Source organism: Prionailurus viverrinus, chromosome B3 (genome assembly GCF_022837055.1).
Source record: "Prionailurus viverrinus isolate Anna chromosome B3, UM_Priviv_1.0, whole genome shotgun sequence".
NCBI classification, from domain to species: domain Eukaryota; kingdom Metazoa; phylum Chordata; class Mammalia; order Carnivora; family Felidae; genus Prionailurus; species Prionailurus viverrinus.
Window position 1 is genome coordinate 48,075,030 of NC_062566.1, and position 22,336 is coordinate 48,097,365.

General features: G+C 40.1%; 1 protein-coding gene across 4 annotated transcripts in view; it reads left to right on the forward strand.

Moving 5' to 3' along the window:
• Positions 1-10,411: 10,411 nt before the first annotated feature.
• DMXL2 (Dmx like 2) overlaps positions 10,412-22,336 on the forward strand; it is a 159,294-nt gene continuing 147,369 nt past the window's right edge. For 2 of the 4 annotated variants that reach the window (XR_007152953.1, XM_047862502.1), the window contains exon 1: positions 10,412-10,962. Coding sequence is in view for 3 of the 4 variants with exons in the window: in XM_047862502.1 (XP_047718458.1) it covers positions 10,876-10,962 (87 nt within the window). In the remaining variant the exon portion in view is untranslated. The remainder of the gene's footprint in view (positions 10,963-22,336) is intronic. The other 2 variants (XM_047862500.1, XM_047862501.1) reach the window with 1 other exon arrangement.

The following is a 22,336-nucleotide window of genomic DNA, read 5'->3' on the forward strand; positions in this document are numbered from 1 at the left end:
CCCACCTACCCTCTTCCGTGGGTCTCTTGTCTATGCTTGGCTCTAGAGAATCCATTCTACTAGTCTTCTGGCAGTTCTCTGGATTATTTAGGCCGATGTGGGTGGAATCTAAGTGATCAGCAGGACGCGGTGTGCCCAGCGTCCTCCTACGCCGCCATTTTCCCTGCTCTTCTTCCTGAACATTTTGTAATAATTTTGTTTCATACATGGTCACAGAAATATGCCTATACAAACGTGCTTGCAACATTTAGAACTAGATTAAAAGGAGTCAGTTTAGAACTTCAGTTTTTTGGGGATACCTGGGTGGGTCAGTCAGTTAAACATCCGACTTCAGCTCACAGTTTGTGATCTCACAGTTTATGGGTTCGACCTCTGCGACGGGCTCTGCACTGACAGCTCAGAGCCTGGAGAATGCTTCTGTTTCTGTCTCCCTCTCTCTCTGCCCCTCTCCTGTTCATTCTCTCTCTCTCTCTCTCTCTCTCTCTCTCTCTGTCTCAAAAATAACAGACATTAAAAAAAGGGGAAAAAAAGAACTTTAGTTTTTTTTGTTAACCCATAACACATATCAGCACACCCTCATACATGTACATACACGCCATCACTACCATCACTGTTGGAGGCAGACCCCCTGAGAGCTTTCTTGTTTCTGCCCCCAGATACGAATTCTTTATTACAGGAGGGGATACCATGAGGAAGTGTTGATTTCTGTCTCCTGTCACCTCTCTATGGGCATGTGATGTTAGGGGGGCCAGTCCTCTGACCATCTTAGCCATCCGTAAGAGTACTATACAGTACTTGGTGATCTGAATACCATAGTGCCTGCTCTCTTGGCAGTAAGAACACTATGTTCATTTTATTCTGTAAGTCTAGGGTCAGGTTAACTTATTGCTCCCTTTTTAAAATTTTATTTTTTCAAGAACTATGCCAGCAAAACTAATTCATTTCTCCAGAGGCATAGAATGGTCTGTTTACCACTCAGCAGGCCATACCTAGCTTTGATAACTAATTCCAACTATTGTTTAGTTCTTATCCTTATCTCAATGCCACTAGCCTTCTATCCCCATAACCACCATCTGCCACTCCCCAGAGGATGTGGTTTTTTGTTTTCTGAGGCTTTGGGAAGATATGTAAGTTCTAAAATATTGGTGATTTTTACTAACTCAGTTTACATAATGTACCCCCAATACAGTTAATAACTATTTGGCTTAATAAACATTTCTTGAGTTCTTACTATGTTCTAGGCACTTTGCCAGGCTTTAAAATAAAAAAAAAAAAAACTAAAAATGAATTAGAATTAGGTACAGCTCTAACAGAGGCACAAAAAACAGTGGCTTAAACAAGACAGGGGTTTATTTCTCTTTCATGTAAAAATCTAGATGTAGAAGTCCATGGCTGGCGAGGGGGCTCCATGATTGTCTGGGACTCAGTGGAAAGCTTCCAACTTTCTACTGTGCCATCCCTAGGGATGAAGCTCATCCTCATGTTCCAAAATGTTGTTCCAGCCATCACATCTATATTTTAGGGAAATAGGATAAAGGAAGGATGAGGCATAGAGGGTATGATAGCTACCCTTTAAAAAAAAGTTCCAGAAACTGCCGTGTATTTCACCTTCAGCTAACATCTCATTAGCAACACTATTTCCCAGCTGAAAACTCAAGATTCTAATGAGGAGAGAGCAGATAAGGGAGAAGGCAATCAGCAATTGGCATCAAGACACAGTCCCTGCCCTCTGGACAGGAAAGGTAAGGAAATACCTATCAGAATGCATAACAGGGGATCTAATTAACAGCGGGCAAAGCTTCCCAGAGATGGGGGCTTCTGAAGTGAACTTTCAATGAAGAGTAGAAATTAGTCAGGCAAAGGGTGTGGTGGAGGTGGTGCTGATGGTGGTTAGGGAAGTCCTACATAGGATAAGTAGCAAGTTTCCAGAGGCTGAAAGATCAAAGGAACTACTAGCACTGTAGGGTGGTTGCAATATATATTTAGAGGTCAGGAATCCTGAAAGATGAAGTTGGAAAGATAAGCAGGGGTCAGTTCATATCTAGTCTACTCTGCATAACAATTATTTATAGTGACAAAATATTTTGGATAAAATTAGTTTCCATTTAAGCTCACTTAAATGTTTATCAACCATTAAACATTGATATTTAAGAAAATCAGTAATATTTGTAGGGCATCTTACTTTTCACAGTACAATCATAAATAGCGCCTGCAAAGATAGGAGCCATTTGCTACAATTCTTCTAAGATGATCAGTCTTCTCAGAGCGTGGCAACAAAGAATCTAACTAGATCAAAACTTACCTGGGGCACCTGCATGGCTCCGTCAGTTGAGCGACCAACTTCGGCTCAGGTCATGATCTCATAGCTTGTGATTTCGAGCCCCGCCTCGGGCTCTGTGCTGACAGCTCAGAGCCTGGAGCCTGATTCAGATTCTGTGTCTCCCTCTCTCTCTGCCCCTAACCCACTCACATTCTGTCTCTGTCTCTCTCAAAAATAAATAAAAATTAAAAAAAATTAAAAAAAAACAATTTACCTTATTCACTTGCTTATAAGATTCATCTCTGCCTCCTCAAAAAGGTGTTTGAAAATTGCCCTGTGTTCAGTGTATCCATATTAGAGACAAAAAGCTAAAAAGTTTAAGGTGTGAGTTAAATAGTGAAAATTCTGAGGTGTAGTCACCAAGAAGATAGTAATTTGATGCTGTCTCTAGCAGAGAAGGACATTCTTTTAGGGTTCTGGACTCAATTCCAATGCCCCACCTCCCTGCCAACATCAAGCAATTCTCAGAGACCAGCAGGGTCTCCAAGAATTCAACTCAATTCTGATACTATCTATGCAGAGATAGTATCAGATTCTCAGATTAAGGGTTGTCCTGAAAGACAGCCTTTCACTCCCCACTTCAGATGCTAGTTGCAAGCCCCAGGCTGTTACCTGTGCCTCTGAACCAACCACCTACTGATTAAAGGTTCCAGTGACCTCCTCCTTAGGTTAGATTCATTTGTTAGAGGAGCTCACAGAATTCAGGGAAACATTTACTTACATTTGCCAGTTTATTAAAGGATATGACAAAAGATACAAACCAATAGTTAGATGAAGAGATACATAGGGCATGGTCACAAATGAAAGAGCCTCTGTCTTCATGGAGCCTGGGGCCCAGTTTGGTGGCATGTAGAAGTGTTCTGGTTTCTCAAACATGGGAGCTCTTCAAAAAAGGACCAGTACTTTGCCTTCTTGAGTTTTTAATGGAGGCTTCATTAATTGTCATGACTGATTAAGTCATTGGCCTTAGGCTAGTTCAAACTTGAGCCCCTCTCTCCTCCCTGGAAGTGAGGTGGGAGCAGGGTGGGACTGAAAGTACCAATCCTCTAGTCACTGGCTTGTTTCTCTGGCAACCAGCCTCCATTCTTAGGTGAGGTCCAAAAGTCACCTCAAGAGACACTTTTTATCACTCTCGACACTTAGGAAATTCCAAGGGTTTGGGGGGCTGTGAGGCTGGAACTGCAGATGAAGACAAAATATATATAAGAAATATATTTTGGTCATCTGAATGACCAAATATATATGTCTTATAAATCACAAAACTGCAAGGATCATTGCAAATACATAAAAATTTTCATCCTGTAAGGGCATTCTTAATTCAAACAAAGCAAAAATGATAAATCAGTGGTCATAGAAATGATCAGAGGTAGAATTTGGGTCTGTAATAAAGACTGTTTGCAAAAATGGCTATAATAATTCCTCCTATATCCCATTGTAACATGACTTTTCTGTTCCTCCCATCAAAAGATGGGATTTATTGCCCTCTCTCTTGAATCGGGTTGACCCTGTGACTTGTTTTGACCAAGGAACATGGTGGAAGGAACTCTGTGTATGATCTTCAAGCCTGGGCCTGAGACTGGTATGGAAGTCTGTCTAGCCTAGGGAGGGACCGTGGTGAGGGAAAACAAGGCACCCCAGCTAACAACTAGTATCAACTCTCAGCCATGAAGCCATCTTGGACCTTCTATCCCAGGTGATGCCTCCAGCTGAACGCAAATCCACGAGTGAGCCCAAGTGAAACCAGCAGAACTCTTTGCCCGATCCATAGAGTGTAAGAAATGATAAATCATTGTTGTTTTAAACCACTAAGTTTCAGAGTAGTTTGTTACACAGTAATAGATAACTGAAATAGGATCATTCCCTCTATATTTTAGATTAAAATACGTTACCACTACATCTTGTGACTCAAAAACAATGAAGGCATTGCTATTACATCAATTTCAGGCTGTATAATAGACTTCGCAAAATGAATTGGTAATAGGGAGTCAGGGCGTTCATTACCATCAACTGAAGAAAATAGCAGCTTAAACTGTTAGACATCTCTAAGGAAACTATAAGGTCTCTACAACTAGAAGAAACATTTAGAAACATGGGTATTAGAAACAGAAAGTAGATGGGGCACCTGGGTGACTCAGTTGGTTAAGTGTTCGACTTCAGCTCAGGTCATGATCTTACTGTTCGTGGGTGTGAGCCCCACGTTGGGCTCTGTGCTGACAGCTCAGAGCCTGGAACCTGCTTCAGATTCTGTGTCTTCCTCTCTCTCTGCCCCTCCCCAGCTCATGCTCTGTCTCTGTCTCTGTCTCTCTCTCAAAAAAAAAAAAAAAGTTAAAAAAAATTTAAAAAAAGAAATGGAAAGCAGAATCAGACTTATACAATACGATTTCACTCATATGTAGAATGTAAAAATTAAAACAAATGAATAAATAAACAAAAATATGGGTATTAGATCCCTGAAACAAATTACTCACTTGGGAAACTCAATATTAAACTCAATATTAAAACTCAATATTTAAAACATATAGATAGTTCACCAGTAAAGAACAGATAATCACAGATATATCAAAGATCAACATTATAGCACCTATATTTGTGAGTAGAAATTCATTCACCTCTGTAGATAGGAATAAGATATACAAAAATGATGCCTCTTGATACTTGAAGATAAAATCCCTGAGTTGTGTGGTGTGGCAGTTACCCTGCAAGAAGGCCCCCAGTGATTCCCATTTCCTAGTATTCACTCTCTTGGGAAATATTCTCCGTAAATCATGGCTAGCCTGTGTATCCAGTAGAATGTGGTGGAAGAGGTGGTAAGTGACTTCTGAGGCTAGGTTATAAAAGATATTGCAGTTTCTACCTTGATCTCTCCCTTGGATCACTTGCTCTTGGGAAGCCAACTGCTAGGTCTTGAGTACACTCATGCAGCCCTGAGGAGAGGACACAGTGAGGAACTGAGGCCACTAGTATCATCTTGCCAGCCACGACAGTGTGTCATCTTGGAAAGTCTTTTAGTCTCAGTCAAGCCTCCAGATGACTGTAGTTCTGGCTGACACTCCTTTTAAAGATAGGTTTATTGAGGTTATAGATTATTTACCATAACATTCAGTAATCTTAAGTGTAAAATTCAATGATTTCTAGTAAATGTATAGACTTGTGCAATTATGACCACAATCTAAATTTAGAATATTTCCATCATGCCAAAATAAACCCCATGCCCATTAGCAGTTACTTCCCTCTCCTCTACCAGCCCCAGGCATCCGCTAATGTATTTTCTGTGTCTATATATTTGTCTTTTCAGAAAACTCAATCTAAATGGAATCATGAAATATGTGGTCTTTATGTCTAGCTTTTTTTTTATTAAAAATTTTTTTTAAGTTTGTTTATTTATTTTGAGAGAGACAGAGACTCTCTGTGAGCAGAGGAGGGGCAGAGAGAGAGGGCGACCAAGAATCCCAAGTAGGCTCTGCACTGTTAGCACAGAGCCCCATTCAGGGCTTGAACTCACAAAACCATGAGATCGTGACCTGAACCAAGAGCCAGATGTTTAACCAACTGAGACACAGGCATCCCTGTGTCTAGCTTCTTTTTAAGTGTCTAGCTGACATTTTGAGAGACTCTGTACTAGAACCTCCCAACTAAGCCACTACTGAATTCTTGATGTGCAGAAACTGTAGGTCTATTGTTGAAGTTAGCCACTAACTTTGGGGATAATTCATTACACAGTAATAGATACCTAGTACACATGAGTATGTGATTACTGCTGGGAAACTAAGTCCCTCTGACATCCGGTGTTCCATAAACCCAGTCCCAGAGGTACAACATTTCTTACCATTAAAACTTGCGGACATGAGAAATTATACCTTACAGTTGTTTTGGCAGGTTCTGTTAATGACACAAAATTGATACTTTTAAACTGATACTTTTTCTAATTTTTAAAAGAAAGCCATTTCCAGATCAGAAGAAAGTATCCCCACTTTATTTTTAGGTCTATGCAAAAGGTTACATGAATGAGGAAGAAATGAATTGTGGGCAATTAAAATGTGGTGGGTGGGCTGCTAAGGAAACTTGCCTGGAAGGAGTTTTGGTTGGTCGGATTGGACAACAAAAGGTTTGGCTGTAATTCCAGGAGATTTAGCCAGTTGCATCCCTGAAATGTTGCTATCAAGAAGTCATTTAAAGGATTCAAGAGGGTAGAGAGGAACAAGTAGACGCAAGCTTCAGATTTTGAGTTGATAGCAAAAGGAAGAAGGAAGAGGTTTACAGTTTTACAACTGTGCAATGGGTCAAAACTTCACGGAATGCTGTAAAACAAGAGCCAATTGTGAAATGGTTTAAATAATATGGAGTTAGTAACGTTCTTGACAATATCAGCATAGTTTATTGTTTGATGATGGTTTTGACTCAGTTTCTATGTAGTGAAAGTTGAAGATTAAGAGATTCTTCTAGAATCTAGTAGTAGCAATGGCTTTAAAGCTTTGAAAATATTTCTCTGATTCTCTGAGGGTGAAGATCAAAATCTTCACAATGTTCATTTCTTGTTATGCAGGTATTATTCACTAAAATACTAGCCTCTGTAACACATATTCAATTTTTCCCTGCTATTCAAAGTGCATTATTATTTAATAAAATACTTGCCTTAACCCTAAGTATGAGCATGATGTTGAAATTTCTTCAAATTTATTATTTTACTGTATGTTTTGTTCTGGTTTTTACTGAAATGTTTGTCTATATGTATTAAACCTTCTTATAAAAATTTATTTAAATTTGTTTTATTTAACCCTGCTTGCTTTATACCAATATATACTGATATGTGCTACATATATATATACATATATACACACACACACATATAAGACATATATACACATATATGCACACACACATATATATAAGAATTCTCTCAAATTTATTTGATACTGTGGCATACTTTTCAGTTGCTAGTACTAAGACATAGCACCAGTTTTTGCCTTTATGATACTTCAAGTATAACATTGGTCTTCATTAAATGAATATTTTTGTGTGTTTTGTTGTCTACTATATTTTCACCATTTTTTTTTAGCTATGTGACTTAGTTCCTTTATTCATGTTTGTGGTATATAATTAAATATACAAAATCTGTGATTCCCTAGAACTTAGTATACTACACTACACTCACTATATATGTAGTACTTTCCTCCACAAAACTACTGTAAAATATTTTAAACACTTTCATAAACACAAATAAATATGTGTACAATGAAAGGTACTTATCTACCCCATAAATTTTTCTTGCAAGACTGGGTGCTCTTATTCAAATCTTGACTTTCAGCAAATAAAGTAGAGTTGACCCTTAAACAATGGGTTTGAAATGTGCAGGTCCACTTATACACAGAATTTTTTTGATACAGTTCAGTACAGTAGATGTATTTCTCCTTACGATTTTCTTAAAAACACCTTTTTTTCTCTAGCTTACTTTATTGTAATGCATATAACATACAAAATATGTGTTAATACACTTTTTTTGTTATCTGTAAGTCTTCCCGTCAATAGTAGTCTATTAGTAAAGTTTGGGGAGAGTCAAAAGTAATATGTGGATTTTTTACTGCACTGGGGGTTGACTCCCCTAACCCCTGCATTGCTCAAGGATCAGCTGTGCTATGATTCAGGTGCTGGGAAACAGAGAAAATAAGATATTGATCCTGACATAAAATATCTAAGACTCTAGTTGAAGAAACGGACACAAAACAATAAGTGATATATATGTGTGCTTCAAGAGGAGGAAGCCTAAAGTATTGGGGGGGGGGATAAGGAAGGCTTTACTGAATAGGTGACTTTTTAAAAATTTTTAAAAATGTTTTATTTATTAATTTTTTTAAATTATTATTTTTTTAATGTTTATTTATTTTTGAGACAGAGAGAGACAGAGCATGAACGGGGGAGGGTCAGAGAGAGGGAGACACAGAATCTGAAACAGGCTCCAGGCTCTGAGCCGTCAGCACAGAGCCCGACGCGGGGCTCGAACTCACGGACCGTGAGATCATGACCTGAGCTGAAGTCGGACGCTTAACCGACTGAGCCACCCAGGCGCCCCAATTTATTTTTGAGAGAGAGACAGGGTATGAGCGGGGGAGGGGCAGAGAAAGAGAGGGAGACACAGAATCTGAAGCAGTCTCCAGGCTCTGAGCGTTCAGCCCAGAACCCAACGACTCGGGGCTTGAACTGGTGAACCACAAGATCATGACCTGAGCTAAAGTCGGGTGCTTAACAGACTCAGTGAGCCACCCAGGTGCCCCTAATAGGTGACTTTTAAACTAAACTGGGTTTATAGGGTCAATAAGAGGAGGAAGGGCATTCCAGACAAAGCAAAGAGCATGAACCAAGACAAGCATAAAAGAACATAGTATGCTCTGAAAACAGCAAATAGCTCAGTGGGGCTGGAGAATAGTGGATGTGAAGGAATATCCTGAGATAAAACAGGAAGATTCCACAGAAGCCAGAATGAATGGGTTTGTCAGCCAAACTAAGGAAGTTAGACTTTAACCAGCAAGGGGTGGAGATTTTAAGTGGAGGAATTTTTTCCTTTAAAAAGGTTTCTCTGGCTGCATTGTGTTGGAGAGCAAAGAAATGGAAGGCAGTCAAACTAGTTAGGAAGCCATTATGGCAATTGAATGAGAAAAGATGAGGTCAGAAATGAAAGTAAATAGCAGTGGGGAATGCTCAGGGTCATGAATTAGGAACTTCAGCATGGGACCCTTAGATATGGGCTGGAGCAGAAGGAGCCCAAAGTGGCTCTGTGGTTTCTAGTCTGGGTGACTGGAGGAAGTTATGCCACTAAATGAAAAATAAAAGGGAAATGCCCTAGGTTGCTGGGAACTATCTTTGACTCCTCCTTCTCTTTTCCAGGAAACACACTGCCAATCTCTGCCAGGCCTTTGCCTCTTATCTTCACACCCCTCTCCTCTCCCCCACCCCACTTCTAATTATTTTTCACAGTGCTACAAAGTCATCTTCCTAAAGCAGCTCTGATTGTAGAAATTTCTGCGCAGAAACATTTGATGGAGTCCCCACTGCATTCAGAATGAAATCTAAACTTCTTAACGGAGCATTCAAGACGTCCTTGTTCAGGCAGGCCACAAGCTACCTCTTGGATACCCTTATCTTGCTAAGTATCATTTCCTTTCCCCGCTCTATATATCATCTGCCCCAAACATTAATCTTTGTTCTCTAATACATCCTGTCATTTTATACCTCTAGATCACGCTATTTTCTCTATTTGAATGCAGTTTCTTGTCCATTCCAACCTGCCAAAATTCTACCCACAGTTTACGTCACTGTCTCTGTAACACTTTACTCATTCATCCCCTTAGTCAGAAGTATTCTTCCTTTTCAGTGGTGCATAGACTATTGTGTCTCAATCCCAACACTTTGGGCATTCTGCCTTTTTAGATAGTTGTGTCTTGGAATCCCTTCTATTTATTCCCTTGCCCATACCTTTACACAGTATAGGTTCAAAAATTGGTGATGAATTTACCTGGAGCAGGGATCTGATTCCTGTATCAACCACCCAAAGTTTAGCATACAGTGGAAAAATCAGGTGATTCTGTGAATCCATGACATCACGCACGAAAAAGAGTCTAGAGGAGTCACCTGTCTCTAGGGGGCCCTTTCGCTATCTAGAACATCCGTGACAAACGGTGGGAGCAAAATAATTTGCTGTCAGGAGAGTACGGCTTCTCCAATCAGTTAGTTGCAAGATGCCTTTATTGTTTATGTAAAATTAAATACCTTACGTACTTAAGTGTAAAAAAGCCCTACAGGATCTAAGATTTTCCGAGGTGGAATTTCCCGGTGACAGGCGTCGTCCTGAGGTCAATTGCCCAGACCATCACACAGTGTACCAGGGAGTGGATTAAACACAGAGGCGTGTCCCCAGAGAACTGCTGCGTGGCCCTGAGCGGCCTCTGCTCCGCCCCGCCCCCATTGGCCGTAGCCGGGAGGCTCCGAGGGAACTCCCGCAGGTCTGCGCGCGCAATCCCGGGACAAGGGTCCACGCGGCGCGCGCAATTGCTCTGGAAACCACTGCGCGCGCACGCGCAAATGCGCGGCGGAGAGCGGGACTGAGCTAAAAGCCTAGCAGCGGGAGGAGGGGTTTGCCCTCCTACTCTACTGTCGCTCCCTTGGGGGTGGGCGCGCGCACCGCCCTTCTCTTTCGGGCGGAGCGTCCTTTCCGGCACGCTCCCGGCTCACGCGCTACCTCGGCACCACCCCCCCCTCCCGCCCCCACCCCCGCCCCCGCCGTACACGCACCCTTGCGCTCCTCCCGCATTTGTGCGCCGGTGCAGCAGGCAGTGGGAGCATCCGGGCATTTCCGCAGCCGAGCGGCGATCCGGGCGGCGGCAGCGGTCGAGGAGCTCCCATGGCAGGGACGAAGAAGGGGGAAGGCAAGAGGGGGGCGAGGCGTTAAGCCGGAGCCGCCGCCTGGTGGGTCCCCAGGGAGGCGGAGGGGGAAGCGCTCTCGCAGCCGGGCGCGTGGCTCGTCGCTCCTCTCGCGCAATCCCTTGTCAGCCCGGGCTTCGGAGATGCATCTGCATCAGGTCCTCACCGGGGCTGTCAACCCTGGAGACAACTGCTACTCTGTGGGCAGCGTCGGGGATGTCCCCTTCACGGTGAGCGGCGTCCGGGTACTCGAGAGGGAGAGACCGGGGGTTGAGAGCCCCTGTCCCGGCCCACGCCTCCCAGGGGAGGCTTTGAGGTGCTGGTGGGCCCCAGTTGCGCCCCCTTTGCAGCCCAATTTCGGGGAGCGGGCGTGGTACTGTGAATCCCTGGGCTGGTGTAGGAAATTACCCGTCAGGGGAAAGGATTAGGAATCCACCGCGCCGTCTGCCCTCAGCAAACGGGCCCCCAGGGGTGACTGGACTAGAAGGTTCCTCTCCTAGGGCGGCCCTGGGTCTGCGGTGGAGGAAGATGGTTGCAGTAGCTGAAACCCCAGAGTGTCCTTTTCGCACCTGCTCTCGGCGTGGAGGCGAAGACTTGGTCTTGTCTCGGAGCATGAAGGCGATGCTGCACCTGGCTCCCCTTGCCCGCCCGTGGCTTAAAACCTGATACGACCCCATCTTCTGTATCTCCTGATATGCAGAATCTTAATTCGAACAAGGAAATAGGGCATTTCATTCTTTGCCTCCGAAAAAATCTAAATGGAAGGGTTAGAGTGACAGTGGCTTGGAGAGCTTTTTATCACGAGATCAGTTTGGTAACCTTCCTAGGTAATATTTAATCCGTTTGCAAGGTAGGCTGGTTTATTTGTTTTTAAACTAAGGCAATGCGAAAATTTTATAACCGTTTTTTTGTTTGTGCGGGTAAAGTGTGTGTAAACAATAATGTATTCGAACATCTTTAATATCTCGATGGAAAAGACATGTTTTCTCAATGAGCTTGGACCATCAGTCCTTTTGGAGAATGGATGTTGTTATTACAGCTAATTCCAACTAAGCCCTAGAACCTCTTTTTACCCATAGACGGACTCCCAGGGATCAAAACGAGTTCCTTTTCTTTATTAAATTTATTCAAGATCCTTCTTTGAAGACACTGTAGTCATAAGATCTTGATCAAATACACATCGTTATTGATAGCTTGTGCTTGATAAAATTGGAAATAGCTTAATGGTATGTTTTTTACACAAGGAAAACACTTTGATGTCTGCTTTCCAATAGCATGTGTTTAAAGCTGCAGAAATAAGAAAAGCTCCAGCAAAACTGCAGAATCATTATGTAGCACAGTGCATTCTGGAACAGAATTTATCTATCGTTACGATACATTAAAAATAACCCCATAAGATTGCCTTTTGGCCATTTTAATTTTTAAATGTAATCAACTTCGCTTTGTTTCAGTTTAGAATGAACCTTTATGGATATAATTTGGCTGACTTATTTTGTTACACATGACCTATCAGTGGTGTCATCTGTGTTTTGTATCTAAAAATCTGTGTAGAATTGAGCTGGACTTCAAGTGTATAGAGACAGTTTGGGGCATCGAGAGAGGAAATTCCCCTCTCCCCAGTTCTGTAGGTGGGGAGAAAGTTCCCTAGCCTTAGAAGAGTAGGCTTCCTTCATCAAGAAATCTGGAGCCTTGGATTATAGGGTATTTCCACACTATCATGGTGGTGGTAGTTTTCTGTTTCCATCTAAAGTGGAGCAGTGTCTCATTGTGGGAACAGTGCAAAGAGCTAAAGAGGTTCAGATGCAGTCTGGAAAAGCCAGTGCAAGAACTGTTAGCATTGCACAGGTGTGGTTACGATGTAGGCCACCCATGACCAGGACCTTGAGATCATTTTCAAGTCTTTTACCACCTCCCTAATTCAACCTGTCACCAAGGGTGGCTGACTCCTTACAGTATCTATCAGATTTATCCCCTTTCATCTTCTTAGTTACCATCTTATTGTAGTACTTAAATTGTATTACTTAAACACTTGTAAACTAGTTTTCCTGACACTCCTCTCTGATAAGTTCATCCTCCACACAGCTGCTAGGATAATTTTCTTCAAATACCATTTCACCATATCATTTTTGGCTCAAGAATATTAAGAGTTCCTGTTAGATGTGTTATGAGATTTCAACTTGTCAGATATTCTTTTGTCATCTTTGACTTTATTTTTGATTATATGTACTCCTCACCTTGGCCCCTCTGCTGTAGACCTACTAATCTTCTTACTCTGTCCTACGTTTTTATGTTGCAATACAAGAACCCTTTTTATTTTCCCAAATATAGCTCAAAATTTACTTCATTTAGGATGCCTGCCTAGGAGTCTGATTATTTTGGCACTTTGGCATTTACAGACACATGCTGCACACCATATCATTTTAATATCTTAGTTTTGAATGAACTGATCCGGTTATAATTTCATCATGAAGTAGAAATGACCTTTTGGACTCTAAGAAGAACAGATTTGCTTAAAAAAAATTGAGAACAAGCTGCTTTCATGTACTCTAGAATCAACTAACAATCAACTGAATGCCTACATTAGTATAGTAAAAATAAATAATAAAAAAACAAAAGTAAAGCTCTTTTACATAGAGTGTGCTATTTGCTTTATATAGCAGTCAGATGAAAAACTTTAGTTCTGGGTCAGATGACTAGAAAGGGGACTGGCCAGGACTGGAATGGAGGTCCTGTGACTTCTCATCTAGAAGGATTTTTTCTGTAGTATGTTTCTTTCCTATCAGAGTACTTGCTTTGAAGGGTATGTGTATGTTTGAAAGGCACAAACGTGGCCAATGTGGAAAGAAAGACTGTTTTGAAAGTAGACAGTGGGTTTTAGCTAATGATATCTTTGATGATAACCTGAGGATCTTTTCAAAATAGAGTAGATCATTTATTTCAGAGTTTACAAACTGCAAGTTTTTAAAAAAGAATTGTTCTAAAAGAATTTCGAAGTGTTCGTAACATTGTAGTTGAAAAACAGTATGTTATATATATTGCACTGTGCGTGGTGGGTAGTGGGTGGTGTGATCAACTGGGTTGTGAATGACTGCTCATGTCACCATGGCCCAATCTGTGCTATGTTGTCATGGTGGTGGTGCAGTTTGTAGTGGACAGTCCCAGTGATGTGTGTATCTGTAGTGCTAACATGTGCTAGGATGGTTTTTCACTTGTGTTTGGGCAGTTAGTGGTTTTTAAAAGCAATTATGATTTCATAAGTGTGGTTGTATATATTATCTTTTGATCATTCAAGATCTAAGTTCTGGAAATACTGTTATCCTGTAGTAAATCAGGTACCGGCTAGTCCAAGGAGATGATTTTGCCATGTATGAGCTTTGTTGTCTGTATTTGGTCAGTGAGACATTCTCAGCTACCTTCTTATAAGTGAATGTTTTAGAGCTTAATGTAACAGATAGTGTGTTAATTTTCCTTAATTATGTTTTTATTGCTTTCCTGAAAAATAGTCTTTAGGTTTTTAAAATTTTTTCTGTAAGCATTAAGATATCAATTAAAATAATGATGGTACATGATTATTAATACAGTTTAACTTTTTTTTCACATTTTGGCCTTAAGGGGTACAGACTGTATTTTCAGTTATATAGGGACAGTTGATGTTACTCCAGTCTGGTATGAATTCAACACACTAATCAAAGTTTAAAAAAATTAGTCATTTTCACTCCCTACCAGGGTCATATCCTGGTAGAGATTAAAAATGATATGCATAATTATAATGTAAGGCAGATGAAAGAGATCACATATAGTTGGGAAGATAAAATATTTCATGTTAAGATTGACAGTTGTAAAGACAGAAAGGTATTAGGCCTTTTTGAATGGCAAGAACAACAAAAGCCAAGGTATGGTGTGATATAACAGGTAAATTATTGGGTGACTATTCCTTCACAAAACAATTAAAAAAGCCCCCACAAGACTACCTTAGTAAATAAGAAAACACCCTCAGAATGTTGAAAAATATAATTAGCAAATGTTACCTATGGATTTTTAGCTTTTGTTTTGTTTTTTTTTTCTTCAAGTACCACCAGAAAGTTAGTAATGAATGCAAAAACATTCATTTAAACGTTAGAAGTTACTGTTATATGACCTTTCCCCCCCTGGCATTTAGATATATTTTAATTCTGTGGTATAATAACATTCCAGTCCTAGAATTATGTCAACACCAAATTTGGAAAATGATCAGCCTGTTTATATCCATTTAGCAAATATTTGTTGAGCACATAGGTCTATGAGGCTCTCTGGAGATTAACAGCAACAGCAATATCAAGAGAACAAAAACACATAGTACTGATTTCGGGGAGTTTATTGAAGAAGTATGGGAACCTGCTATCTACTTAGAGTTAAGACATGTACTTAACCACAGCTGGCTGGCTGTGTGGTGTTGTGAGGCACTTACATTCTTGTGGGAATTCAAGAATAAGAGATCACATTTGGCCGGGAGAGTGGGGAAGTTGGACAGAAGAATGCTTCTTTAGCTGGTGGGTTATCAGTGTCTATAACAACTTTTACAGCTATTGACAGCCTGTGCTGATAGTAGAGGGAAAGACAGCAGTCAAGAATTTAGAGTGGAGTTGTTTTCCAAGAAAAGCTGGTTTATTCCTGGAGAGTAGCTTCTTGTTTATGTACATTGATACCTTTCAGAGTTTTTTGTGGGCATGTGTTTGGTGTGAACCTGTAGGTAGATAGGAGGTTATATAAGTTCTTACTTATGTCCCTGTGTAGATTGTTAGTTAGCCTTCCTGCTTATAGCAGCTACCGAGAAACTGTGGTACAAGTCCCAAATAATGCCCCCTTAGAAATGAGTGGTCAGAGACCAACAACTTAAGTGACCTTGGATAAAGTATTGAAACTTTTTTTTAGGGTTTTCATCTGTAAAATGAGGTTCTTAAATTAGGTTCTTTTTAAGTATTCAGACCTTGAACGAGCATTGTATGGATTTCTTTAGAAATTTGTAAGAGGCGAAAGGGAAAATGGACCAGAACTGTAATGCGGTTGTGGTAAGTTATAGTCTCTTGTATACTGCCTCTCCACTTATAAGACAGTTGGTCTGACTTTACAGTTAGGGACGTCCTTTCTGGCTCAAGGAATAAGCTACGCAGAGTGTTTATGAAATCGTGTGTCTTCTTGGGCTCACAGTGGAGAAGGTGGCTCTTGTTTATGATTGTACCCTCAGTGGATGGTAGATAATAGTTGCCCCGGACTGTCACAGTGCAAAATGAAGTGGGAGATGGGGCCAATGTGATTGTATTCAGGTTTTTGACCCTGTAGATATACTTACTTCTCCACTTTATGTTCTTAGGATTTGAGGTATTTATAAGATGACTTTTGAAATTACAATCAGTACCTTACCTTGGGTCTTGGGAAGTTTTTACAACAAATCAAAGTCTCAGTATTTAATTATCAAAAAGAGCACAGGGTGTTGGGTTACAACCGCAGTGGCACAGTGGAAAAACAAGTCATGCCTGACCAATTTAATTTCCTTCTATGACAGAAAGCAAAGCAGTATTTAAAAGGGGATAATGATAGAAAATATCTGTAATTTACATTTAATAAGGCTTTTCAAGCTTGTGGGTTATTTTTTAAAGAAAGTTTGGAAGTCAAATATTTTAATAGAAATGTTAGTGTTTTCAGTCTTTTTGACTTTGTAGAATCCTTTTGTATTACATTTTTGCTCTGAAACTCTAATTCATTATGTAACAGGATATAGAACCTGTTATTGAGGAAGCAGGTGCAACTTACACAGGTGGTATGACTGTATTTTCTTTCTCTTAGATATAACTCATTGTTACCCTGGGACTTGATGCATATATGTGAACCCAATTGCCTGTACTTTTTCTTCTCAAAACTTCTCATTTCATGATTGCTAAGGGCTTGTTTAATGCTCTCCTCTCCTCCCATTCTAAGTGCTTGCAAAATAAGATGTTTCTCTCCTATCCCTCTGATAGAGAAGTCAGTAGGTATAAAAGGGCCAGTGCACAGAGGAAGACTCCTTTAAACACTAAGTAAAACATGATAAGTTGGTGGAATGATTTGAAAACTATAAATAATACCTTCTTAGATTATCAGTGAAGACATTCCTTTAGGGCCACTTTCTCTAGAAAGTCAGGTTTCTCAGGATTTAATTTAATTTGTACTAAGTCATAATGTCTTCATCCTGTGACTTTAAGAAAAACCGGGAAAGGGCACCTGGGTGGCTCAGTTGGTTAAGCGTCCAGCTTCGTCTCAGGTCATGATCTCATGGTTTGAGCCCTGTGTTGGGCTCTGTGCTGACAACTCAGAGCCTGGAGTCTGCTTTAGATTTTGTGTCTCCCCCTCTCTGCTCTTCCCCTGCTTGCACTCTGTCTCTCTCTCAAAAATAAATAAACCTTAAAAGAATTAAAAACCCAGGAAACTTGAGACCATATGGGCATTTTTCAAGGTGGCATGGATGGACCCAAAAAATATATAGAAGTTTTGGCTTAGACTCAGTTCAAAGATACACGTAGCTTATATGGTAGTTATAGCTCAGGAACAAAATAGTAACATTTTCCTAGGAGTAATGACCTTGGTTTTATGATATGCTAGCTGTGTGTATACTTTGGAGGATCTAATCAGAAGGAGATACTCAAATTATACTGTACTCTACCCATAGCATCTTCTGTCATGCCTTTAATGTACATAAATTGTCAGTATTTCCAGCAAAGGCCATTTCTTCCATTTATACTTGTGATTTTAAACTGGGAGCAGTTTTGCCCCCTAGGGGGCATTGGCAATATCTGGAGACATTTTTGATTGTTGTGGCAGGGTTGTGGGGGGAGGACAGACATTTCCTGGGGAGAGGCCAGAGAGCCTGATAAATGTCATACAGTGCAAAGGACAGCCCCCCACAGTGTCAATATTATAGAAGTTTTGAGAAATCCTCATTAATAACCTAGTTCTTATCCCCTTTAATCTACTCAAGGGCATTGTGTCAGTTTCTCCTTTTCTCTCCCGTGAAATTGCTTTTTCTTCTTTATTGAAATACTTTCTTCAATAGCTCTCTTGGTTTTCCTCTACTTCCCTTACCTGCTCCTTCTCAGCCTGATTCCAAACTTCTGTATCCAGCTGTTTCTTTGATATATCCCTCTTGAATGTGGTTGGTATATATTAAAAAAAATATATTCTTTTTGAAATGGTAGTATTAATGTTGATCTTGTATTTTAAATTTATTTTATTTTTTAAGTTTATTTATTTATTTTTAGTGAGAGAGGGGCAGAGAGGAGAGGAGAGAGAATCCCAAGCCTGCTCTGCACTGACAGGACAGAGCCTGAAGTGGGGCTTGAACTCAGGAACTGTGAGATCATGACTTAAGCCGAGATCAAGAGTGGGGTGCTTAACCAACGGAGCCATCCAGGTGCCCCTATTTTTTATTTTACAGAGAGAGAGAATGAGAGAGAAGGGGGGACGGGGGAGAGAACACGGGTAGGGGAGAGGGGCAGAGGGAGAGAGAAAGAATGTTAAGCAGGCTCCACACTTAGCATGGAGCCTGATGCAGGGCTTGATACCACGACCCTAGGATCATGACCTGAGCTGAAATCAAGAGTTGGTCGCTCATGTGACTGAGCCACCCAGGCTCCCCAGTGTCGATCTCCTATGTTAAATTGGTACATAAAATGTTTTTAGTTTAGACTTAGTACAGGAATTTTAGATCTGAGAATTAAAGGATTTAATCAAAGACACAGCTAGACCTGTGGCATAATTAACACTGAAATCCAAGTTTATTCATATGGCCTTGTAGGTAATATGAAAAATGCAGGAGAAAGATAAAATCATTTGTATTAGTATAACCAGAGATAACCCCTCTTAACATTTTGGTAAATTGGACATAGGCCTCATGGAGGAAGCTTATATTATTGATTTGAGAATGTTTATCTGTACTTTTTTCTTGAATAAGTTTTAGATAGTTATTTTTCTAAGAATTTATTCTTCTGTGTAGATTTTCAAATTTTTCCTATAAAATTGTTCACAGCAACTTATTATCTTTTTAAGGTCTGCAGCATCTGTTGTATTGCTTCTTTATTCTCCTTACTGCCATTTATTATTTGTGACTTCTCTTTTTCTTCAGAAGTTTATCAGCTTTATTAATGTTTTATAATAACTTCTAAGTTTACTGTTTTTTTTTTTTAATTTTATTTATTTTGAGAGGGAGAGCATGCATGAGTAGGGAAGAGACAGAGAGAGGGGGAGAGAGAGAATTCCAAGGAGGTTCCTTGCTGTGAGCACAGAGCCGGATGTGGGGCTGGATCACACAAACCAAGAGATCATGACCTGAGCCTAAATCAAGAGGTGGACATTTAGCCAATTGAGCCATACAGCAAGTCGGATGCTTAACCAACTGAGCCACTAGGTGCCTCCTAAGTTTACTAGTTTTATTACATGTTTATTTTCTATTTCATTAATTCTTATTTTTAATTATTTCCTTCTATTTGGATTAATTTTGCTCTTTTCTCCCTAACTTGTTGAGATAAATGCTTAGCTCATTTCAGTCTTTCTTTCTAATAAATACATTTAAGAATGTAAGTTTTGGGCCACTTGGGTGGCTCAGTTGGTTAAGCATCTGACTTCGCCGCTCAGGTCATGATCTCGCTGTCAGTGAGTTTGGGCCCCTCGTTGGGCTCTGTGCAGAGAGCTTAGAGCCTGGAGCCTGTTTCAGATTCTGTGTCTCCCTCTCTCTCTGCCCCTCCCCGACTCGTGCTCTGTCTCCCTCTGTCTTTGAAAAATGAATGAACCTTAAAAAAAAAAAACATAAGTTTTAGGGGTGCCTGGGTGGCTTGGTTGGTTAAGCATTCGATTTTGGCCCAGGTTGAGTTTGAGCCCTGCATTAGGCTCTGTGCTGACAACTTAGAGCCTGGAGCCTGCTTCAGATTCTCTGTCTCCTTCTCACTCTCTGCCCTGCTTGTTGTTGTTTTTTTTTCTCACTCTCTGCCCTGCTTGTTTTTTTTTTTTTTTTCTCTCTCTCTCTCTCCTTCTCTCTTTCTCTCTCCCTCTCTCAGAAATAATAAATGAATAAACTTAAAAAAAAAGTTCAGCGGTGCCTGGATGGCTCATTCAGTTAAGTGTCTGGCTCTTGGTTTTGGCTCAGGTCATGATCTCATGGTTCGTGAGTTCGAGTCCTGAGTTGGGCTCTGTGCTGGCAGTGCGGGATTTTCTCTTACTCTCTCTTTGCCCCTTCCCCAGTTGTGCATGCTCTCTCTCTTTCAAAATAAATAAACATTTTTTTTAAGTTTAAAAAATGTAAGTTTTATATTCTTAAGACCTACTGTATCTTCATACCACAAAGCTGTGTTTTACTTAGTAACTCAAATAACTTGGAAGTATGTTTCTAAATTTCCAGGTACATATATGGAACTTTTCTAGTGGTGATTCTGCTTACTAATTTCTAGCATAGCTGTATTGTTTAAACAGCATATGACATATACTTACAATCTTTTTAAGTTTGTCGAAATTTAAATTGGTCAATTTTTATGAATGTTCCATGTATGCTTAGATGTGTGCTCTGCAGTTAGGTAGAGTGTTCTACACGTGTCCTTTAGGTCATTTGTTAATCATATTATTGAAATCTCCTGAAACTTTACTGGTCTGCTTATTCATTTTCTTACTGAGAGATGTATTAAAATCTATGAGTTATAGATTTAAATCCCTGTTTTCTTGTAGATTTGTCAAATTTTGCTTTATTTATTTGTGCTTACAAATTTAAAGTAATTATATCTTCCTGGTGAGTTGACCTGTTTATCATTATGAAATAAACCCTCCCCCCCCCCTTTTTTTTATTTGTGGTAACTTTCTGTAGTCTACTTTATCTGATATTAGAATAGCTATCTTGAGTTTCTTTTGGTTAGCATTTTCCAAGCTTATCTTTTTCCATCCTTTTACTTTGAATTTTTCTGTGTAGTTGCATTTCAGAATTGTGTCTTCTAAATATCCTATACTTGGATTTAAAAATTTTTTGTGTTAACTAGAACTTAAAATTTTTCTAATGCTTATTTATTTTTGAAAGAGAGAAAGAGCACACTCAGGGGAGGGACAGAGAGAGAGAGGGAGACACAGAATCTGAAGCAGGCTCCAGCTTCTGAGCTGTTAGCACAGAGCCTGACACGGGACTCGAGCCCATGAACCATGAGATCATGACCTGAGCCAAAGTCAGACGTTTAACCGACTGAGCCACCCAGGCACCCCCGAACTTTTAATTCACTTATATTTAACGTTATTACTGACATATTCATGTTTAACTTTACCATCTCATATTTGTCCCCTTTGCTCTTAGCACCCCTTTTTCTCCTTCCTTCCCTCTTTTGAAATGATTTTGTTTTCATTCCCTTTTTTCCCTGTAGTAGTCCTAAAGTTGTATACTCTGCTTCTATCCTAGAAATTACAACATGTATTCTTAAATTGCCATTTAACTTGCCAAAGTCTGCTCAGGCATGACAGTCCTTCAGGCAATATAGGGACCCTTTATAACATTTTTAGTCTTTTTCTGCTTATGATCTCTCCTTCAGTGATAAGTCTTCATGTTTATAAATCCTGTAAGATCTTATTATTATTTGACATAGTGGGTGCTTATTTACATTTACCTATGTATTTATTATCACTTTATTCTTTATTCCCTCCTGTGTCTTTCACATTCCATTTGGGATCATTTTCTTTCTTCCTGGAGAGGCTTCTATAGAATTTCCTTTGGTGTGGATCTGTTGGTGTTGTAATGTCATCTTTTGTTTGCATGAACATGTCTTCATTTTGTTTCATTCTTGGGAAGATATTTTTGCTAGGTAGAGAATGACAGTATTTTCTTCTCAGCACCGTAAAGATGTCAGTTCTTTGTCTTCTGGCCTCTGATGTTTCTGATGAGAAGTCGGCTACCAGCCTACTGCTTCTTTAAAAGTTGTATTTTTCCTCTAGCTTCTTTTAGATTTTTTTTGTCTTTCTGAAGTTTTACTATGTTGTGTCATAGTAAAATCTTGTGAATGTGTCAATCCTGTTTGCGACTTTTGAGATTTTTGAATTGTGAATTGATGTATTTTATCAAATCTGGAAAAATTTCAGGTAATATCTGTTTAAAAATTGCCTCTTCCAAATGGGCAGAAAACATGAATAGACACTTCTCTAAAGAAGACATCCGGATGGCCAACAGTCACATGAAAAGATGTTCAGCGTCGCTCCTTATCAGGGAAATACAAATCAAAACCACACTCAGGTATCACCTCACGCCAGTCAGAGTGGCCAAAATGAGCAAATCAGGAGACTATAGATGCTGGAGAGGATGTGGAGAAACGGGAACCCTCTTGCACTGTTGGTGGGAATGCAAATTGGTGCAGCCGCTCTGGAAAGCAGTGTGGAGGTTCCTCAGAAAATTAAAAATAGACCTACCCTATGACCCAGCAATAGCACTGCTAGGAATTTATCCAAGGGATACAGGAGCACTGATGCATAGGGGCACTTGTACCCCAATGTTCATAGCAGCACTCTCAACAATAGCCAAATTATGGAAAGAGCCTAAATGTCCATCAACTGATGAATGGATAAAGAAATTGTGGTTTA